General features: G+C 35.8%; 1 protein-coding gene across 1 annotated transcript in view; it reads right to left on the bottom strand.

Moving 5' to 3' along the window:
• Positions 1-125: 125 nt before the first annotated feature.
• The window catches only part of Fcp1 (RNA polymerase II subunit A C-terminal domain phosphatase Fcp1), a 35111-nt gene continuing 27099 nt past the window's right edge, over positions 126-8137 (bottom strand). Inside the window, exons 6-7 of the mRNA XM_083138872.1 lie at positions 5298-6809; positions 126-1374 (exon numbers count right to left, since the gene is read on the bottom strand). Coding sequence (XP_082994998.1) covers positions 1106-1374; positions 5298-6809 — 1781 coding nt within the window. The 3' untranslated portion in view covers positions 126-1105. The remainder of the gene's footprint in view (positions 1375-5297; positions 6810-8137) is intronic.

Genomic DNA, 8137 nt, shown 5'->3' with positions numbered 1-8137 from the left:
AAGTTGTTTTTTTTGGGGGGGGGGGAAGAGGTGGTCAAATTTTGACCAGCCCTAATATGACAGGTGAAATATGTATATAACAAACCTTTGTCAAACACATTAAAAATGTAATATCCATTTGTCCTCATTATTTCTTCTTCAAATGCTAAGTGTGGGGCAGAGTCAATATTATTGCTTGAAGAAGCAAAACAAGGGGTCATTTGTGGATTTCCTCTGCATAGAAACCCCTGCAGAACACACTGAAATATACAATTTTCCCCCATTTTCATTATATGTACAATGGTTAAGTACACAAGACAAAAATACATATTTTTATTCTGGATTAGGTTTCAAAATTGGGGAGAAAAAATACGTCAAACACAAATATTGTGATATCTGAGATTTTTCATTGCCAATTTAAATCTATGAAGAGGGGTAACTGTATGTTCAACAAACATCATATTCTATGTTTGTTAAGTTATGTGGAAAGAACATTTTGTCTCTGTGAAGTCAAACATTCACTCATCAATACAGAAATTTTGAATGAAAATTAGTTTGTTCCAATTAAATTAAATCATTAAATTATTATTGGCATTAAATTAATTAAAGGTGATGAAATTAAAATTAAGACATGCTACACAAGGCAGCAAGAATACAATTAAAATAACAGTAAAATTTTTGAAATGTGAAATAAGCAAGCTACTCTAACATTACAAATTTCTCATCAGCTCGTATGAAAATAGCAGACAGTTAATTTTTTGAACAATAACAAAATTTGAAAAAATATGAATTGCCATACTTTAAGGTGATAACTTAAAGATATAGTAACAACTTCCAAAACAAACTACAATAAGCTCACAAATCTATTAAAAACTAACACATGTCCCTCCATACAGAGGGAATGTAATATTTGTACTGTCAGCAGGAAAGTGCTTTTGAAATCCATACAACCAATTTTCATTCCAGCCTATTGCATGCAACTTCTGTCCTTGCACGAAAAAGTACAGGAACCACACGTAGCTTTTAAAATATATGTACATCTGTCGCTTATACATATATACATATACAAATCACATCTATGTACATAACTGAGAATGAATTGTACAAACAACAAAGGTGAGATCAATCATTCATTGCTTCCAGCCAGAAATTCTCTTTCTAGAGCTGCACCCATCATATTCCACTCACGGTCATCCATTTCGTCTGGATTGTTTTCATCACTATCAAAACTCTCTTGTTCACCAAGATCTAAGTCACTAGGAAGGGCTTCTCCTCTTCGAAATTTTGCACTTGGCATATCCTCTTCTGTCTCGGTACCTGTACCTGTTCCAGTAAGGAGATCAGCATCACGTTTCCTTTTCTGCGATTCCTTCCCCCAGCCTTTCGGATGATCCCCTGTAAGTAGCATTAACAAAGTTCATGACAACTAGGAAATCAAAGATTCATGATGACAAGAAGTAAAATAGTTCCCATTTTGGGCCCAAACCTTAAATTACTTTACAGGGTGGCTAATCTAAGACCTAGTAATATAAGTCACATATAATTCTAGGTTTTTAAGGCTAAAAATAAATGACATGACATAAGATGTTTTTCCTATTGTGATTTTAATATAGAATTTTTAGTTTCCAGCCAGCAAGATCATGATTCCAACACTCAATGCAAAAAAAATAATATATCTTTAAATACAAAAACATAAATCTGAAACCTAAACTGCATTAATTCTTAAAGAAAAGTTGACAAAATATAATAGGGATTTCCTTCCCCCCAACAAACACTAATAAATCTCTGAACACTATATTGCTTGCATCCTCAGTCTGTCTACACTCACATTTGGTTACTACATGTCAGGATTTTTCATGTTTGTGAAAACAATTCATGTAGAATTGAACTATGATTCCCAGTATCAATAATTTCTGTATTAAGTTGGCTACTCTATGACTGAGATAAAATCGACGTTTTTCAAGGCAAATTTTCCAAAAATTTAAGACATTTAAACAACTATTATAAAAAAATATTTGTCCTAACACTTTACACTAAACATTTACTAACAGTTCCTTATATATGTTATTAAGTATGAGAATAATTTATGGATGTTGAAAACTAACAATTAACATAAGAGTAATTGGTGCCCCCATTTTACATCTAAAAAGACTGCTCTGTTAGCTCCCTAACATCCAAGCAACGCCTCACCAGAGTTATCAAAAACTAACAGAAAATTATCAATCAGTGTTTATGCTGATTGCCAGTTTTAAGTTTAAAACTTTTAAGCTGCCTCCCACTTGAAATCTTGCAAGACATGCATGTTCATTAATGATGGTGTGGGGGGAGGGGGCGAGAAAAAGTAGCCACCTCCTAGACTACATTCCTCAAAGTAAAGAAATACATAAACAGAATTACAAAATGCGAAATGGATTGGGTGCAACTTAGAAATACTGTAAAGGACCAGAAGACTGACATACACATAACCACATTTACAAACTATGTCTTAGGATGGGCTGAAAATCAGAAAATGTTGCCTTTGCACCTGAAAAGTTCATATGCACAATTTCACCTCAATGCATTATTATTATTAAGGCCTGCCACATTAGCATTTTTAGTTTAATGCTGATTTTGTGACAACCCATTGTTTTATTTCATTCCATTTCATGTTATTTTCTTAGGAATGCATAACAACTCAGAGTTTAGAAGCATTTAAGCAACAAAAACAAGTCCTAGAGAGTATTAAAATTGCAAAAATTAATTTACAAAATATTACATGAAGTTTAATAGTTCAGAAGTGAAACTGTATCACACCAATGGGTTTCTGAGGAGTAATAAAAATAAATGCTGAATTTAAGCATTTGTAATTGTCGCTTAGGTATGAAATCGCCCATAGAATTTCTAACTTAAAGTGAAAATTTTCTGGTAGTGAACTCTGGGCTGGGCTCACCTTGCTCTGTAGTACAAATGATTGATTGATTGATTTAGTTTATTTTACTTCGAGTTTTGTGCCTCTTGGCTAATTTGCGAAGATGGGGATGAGTTACGAAATGATGAAATTGATGAATGGACATTCACAAACAACCAAGCCCAAGTGGGATTCGAACCCGAGACCCTTGGCATCGCAGCGCGATGTGCTAACCACTCGGCCACAGGGTCCGGTTGTAGTACAAATTAATTTGTGTGCCTCACACTAACGACCACTGGAGTGAGATGTATCGACAGTTTTTTTTTAAGTGTTATATAAATTTTGATTGTATGTGCTTGCTTGATTTATAGCCCTAAAAAGTGGTAATATAAATACTGTTATGTTATTGTATGAACTACTTCTGGCAAAAGACTTATTCATCAGATGTGGAGTATTGCCTGGATATCGAAGTTCAATCTTGAATTCTGATTTATACAATATTATATGTGCAAATACACAAAAGTACTGGAACATGTATTCTGTGAGAAAACGAGAAGACAATAATGACTTCAAAAAGAAGGTAATTTAAATCTGTTCTAGCAGTACAATAAGACACGTGTGTTTAAGCATGCCATGTAATGAAACAAAAATGCCATTATTTTTTCTACTTCTAGCAGAGGGGTGCCTACAGGAAGGGTTTATGGCACAGACCGCGCCATCTAGTTTTTTGAGGGGCTTTTTTCCGTCAAATGATATAAAATTCAAAATTTATATATTTTTCTAAAATATATGTAAAATATTTACACCTTAAATGCAACATATTTATTTAATCCATTGGATGAAGTAAAGAAAGTAAGGCAGGGGTGCCCACAGATGGGTTTGTACATGCATGTTGCATCCACTCAACTTCTGGAGAGGGATTTTTTTATGATATAGCAACTTGTAGACTACCAAGGGAATTGTAACAGATAATATGTATTATCAGGGGGGAGGGGGCAATATCCAATTCTTAAATATTAAATTGGACACCTTGCACGTTACCCGATCAAACAGAAAAAAAAAAATATCAAATTCACATTTCTACCTTCTTGTCACAGGACAATTTTACTTCAACAAGTGAAATTTGCACTGAAGATAAAAATCCACATAATTATTGCTATGGATTACTAAAATTATTATATTTACCCCAATCAGAGGGGTCGAGTTCTTTGGAGGAGAAACTATTCTCGCCAAGAGCTTAGGAATTTCTAGCTAAAGTTCTGTAATGTCTGTGAAACAATAATTTAATCGGTCACACGGCTGCATCATTTTATTTCATTTCCCCAGGTTGAATTTTCTGTTTCAAGTTGTGTAACAATTTTACAAACCTTATTCTCAACTCACAAACACTGTTTAAATGTATGTTTATATAACTTATTACATTTCACCAATGAATGTGCTTTCAGTTATTTTGAAATTTGAACAATTAAAAAAATATGGACAGTTTAATATGGTATTGTATTTAAATAAACATTTATTATGTATTCTTCCAAGCTATTTTGGTGGGATTATTATGAACTTTTTTTTTTGCAGGGGAGAGGGGAATAATTAAAGGCATGCATATTTCGTTTTTGATGAAAACACAAAATGTGAAATAACACATTGTAATGTTAATTTTTCATGTTTCTGAAAGGTGTGAGGTGCATTTTCCTACCCTGTTTTGTCACAAAATGATGCGAAATCAACTGCAAAATGTGAAATAGACTCCTAAACACGAAATGTACCATTTACATACAGACGCGACACTTTCTGAAGTCTGAAGTATCCTGTGAGTTATGCAATTCATGGAAAATTGATTAATTCTGCTGTAGATATTTGAGAAGCAAAAATGGACCCCTTTTTACAGGAATAAACTGAATATTCTGGTAATGATTTAATATGCTATTAGAAGGGATATGTTTATTTTGTATAACAGTGCAGTTTTTAAATCAAATTTGGGATTATATTCACATTTTTATAACCAAAATACCATTTTATATACTGCTTTTCACCGCTATAACAGCGAAATTTCATTTCATTTACCGCTTTTGAACCCGAAATTAACTCTGTTTTTATACCGAAATTTTCTTTTTTATTTACCAAAAATATGTGCCTCTAGGAATAATGCATCCACAATCTTGGGGTGATGGGCACCCTTGTTTAGGAAGGAGGGGCAGATAGATAAAGTATGGTGTTCAGAAAAACTAAGAAAAAATGTTACTTTCAGTTGACATGGTTTAAGAGGATGAATGACATGATTTGGGGAGATGGGCACCCCTGTTCTAACAATCACACTATGTCACAGCATAAATGGTTAAGTACTAGAAGTTTCGAAAGCACTCGCCAAGGAAAAAAATGCCATAAAATATTAGTTAGATTTCTAAGTCGAACAGTCACAAGAAAGAAAACTTACCACTTAAACTGTCAGCAGAACTGCTGCTCGATTCCTCTTCCTCCTCTTCTACCTGCTGCAATACCTTCGGTGGCAAAACAATTTTGGTTGGCTTTTGTTTCGGTTCGTCCTCACTTTCAGACTCGTCCGACTCATTAAATATGTCCTCCACTTCTTTGTCCATGTTCGCAATATCTTCAGAAGAAAACGACAGTAAAGGATTTATGGTATCCATGAAACGATCAGAGGAACTCCCATCTTCACTTCCATCGTTATCTTTGCTTTTGTCAGTATCACTAGATTTTTTAGCATCGCCACTACTCGCACTCGGTACAATTCTTTTCCCGGTCACTGGGTCATACGTAGGGAAAACCTCACTATTTGTAACACGCAAATCACCGGAAAACATTCGGTCACATTCCGTGCCCTGCTGTTGCCTGTCTTGATTAATATCTGGACTCCCGCAATGCGATGGGGGCTTTCGATTCACGGCAGTGTTTCTATTCAGAGGAAAAAGTCTCTCGTCAACTCGTTCCCACCTTTCTGCACAGCACCACAACCAGTCAGGAGTCACTATAAATACACCACCAACTTTCCGTGCTTCGTTCACCTTTGCTGTCCCTAACCTTGCAGCTACCAAATGAGTCGTTCCCTCATCCTTGTCCATCTTTCTCGGTATCACCTTTTCCGTAATCTTAGCTCCTAAACTTTTTGCGACAGTATAAGGCCTACTCTTTTCCAAAGGAATACAGGTAGGTACAACACCACTGAACACTATATTTACACCTTCCAAAACTTTTCTTCTAACGTATGGTATTACATTTTTCAAATCAGGTACTTCACACTTCCCCTCCTCTTTCAACTGATCGTATATGTTGTAAAATGCTTTGTGTATAATTTTTAATATTTCTTCAAGATACAACAAATAGTCATCATGATCTTCTATTTCTATGAGTTCTTCTTCCCCCTCACCTTCCCCACTCTGCCTGTCTCTGGAAACATATGAATTCTTTGTTTTTTCTTCTTCCTCTTTGGTGTCTGCAGCACTAACTTCCATTGGTTCTTCCGACGTTTCCGTTTTAATGCACTCACTTTTGTTCTCGCCAGGCCCATCCTTCGGATCAACCGACTCATTATTCACAGGCTTCTCTGCCTTCTTCTGTTCATCATCATCGGAAACTTCAAAATCAGCTTGCATCCCATCTGTGTCTTCATTCCTCTGTTCATCGTCCTGCGATGCTTCCTTGGAATTATTAATAGACGTGTCCTGGCTTTCGTCATCCGTTAACCTCAAGTCCGATTTCACAGCTGCAATTTCTTTGTCTTGGGAGGGTGCTGCGGGTTCATCCCCGTCACAACTGACACTGTCTTCATTTAATTCGCCTTCTTCCTTTTCGCTGCCACTCTCCTTCGCCTTGCTCTTTTTCTCCATGCTAAGCTTTGCCATGTGCGCCACGTTGTCCTTCTCAGACGAATCGCCATTCTGAGAATTTTCAGTTTTGTCATCCTTATCCTCTGCTTTTGTTTTTGGATCTGAAAAAAAAAATCAACTTCTAGTAATCACCACATCAGGTTTACACCAGAAAATGGAATGAGGAGAGTAACGGAATATTAACCACAAGAGTCAACAATTTCTTAAAGAATTCTTTGTGCTGTTTCATGTAACAAATCTCCTTGCCACTCTTCTACAAGGACAATTCCATTGTGACAGGTGCGACATTCATTCTTAAATTATTTTCTTAGCAAATGTTCAATTGGGATAACCCTTAATGGAGATAGAAAGTTCCAATCGAGGTGCAATTTGAACTTTCTGGCAATTTACTTCCAGCCCTTCCTGGAAGTGAATAGCAACTGCCAGCAAGGGTGATTCTACAGAACCGAATGGAAATTTCTTATCTTCTCGGCTCTGCATCTGGTGGAAGTCACAGTGAATGAGCATTGAGATGGCAAGCCATCTCAGATGCCAAGTCAGATGATGACGAAATGGACGATGCACAGTCTGAAGATGATTCCAAATAAACAGGTTGAGTAATTTTACATAAAGAAAGCTTTCACTTGAGTTCTTAATGTTGTGTAGCTACTGTCGACACCTGATTATCTGTAGTAGGTGTTCACAGACGTAAATTATTATTGTAAGAAATGTTGGAGGTGTTTGGGTGTTCTGTTTTATCACAACAACTTACTGAACAATCAATTCTGTTTAAGTCTGACGTTAAAGTTTTACGAAATTTCCCTGTAAAAGAAACATAATATTGGTGCTACGTAGGGAAATCTGATGAACTCTCAAAATTGAAATAGTGTAAAAATCAATGTTGACTATGAAGCCATGTTTTTTCCCTGAGTGTTCTCACGTAGAACATTTCCGCAGAGAAACTTATTGAAGTCTTGTCGAAACCTCTGCATTGAAAAAGTCACAATGGTAGATCATGTGGATAAATGTCGAATAAAATAACTTTGCTTTACTTTTGAAAGAAAGTCACTTCATCGTGATTCTGTTTCAATATTGTACATGCTCCATAAGCAAGTATAAAATAATACATTAACTTTAGATTACTTGCAACTTAAGTTTGAAATACAACTGGAGTTGTGGTAACCTCCATGCATTTACAATTATGAAGATTTACACATAGGTTAGATGGTTTGTGTGTACATGCATTAAAAGAATAATGGTCTAGGAATTAATTCATGCACCTGGACAAGAGATGGCGTAACGAGCGTATCGTCCCACAGTTCCGTGTATCCACACATGCGTTGAAAACTCCTGTCAGCACACATCATTCGTGGTATAGGGCAGTTGAGTGACGCGTCAACAACAGCATTTTGTAGTCAACTGAACATGGCACACTTTGTGCCAGATAAAG

Source organism: Lepisma saccharinum, chromosome 17, assembly GCF_977018435.1.
Source record: "Lepisma saccharinum chromosome 17, izLepSacc3.1, whole genome shotgun sequence".
In the NCBI taxonomy this organism is placed as follows: domain Eukaryota; kingdom Metazoa; phylum Arthropoda; class Insecta; order Zygentoma; family Lepismatidae; genus Lepisma; species Lepisma saccharinum.
This window is presented reverse-complemented; position numbering and strand designations above follow the sequence as displayed.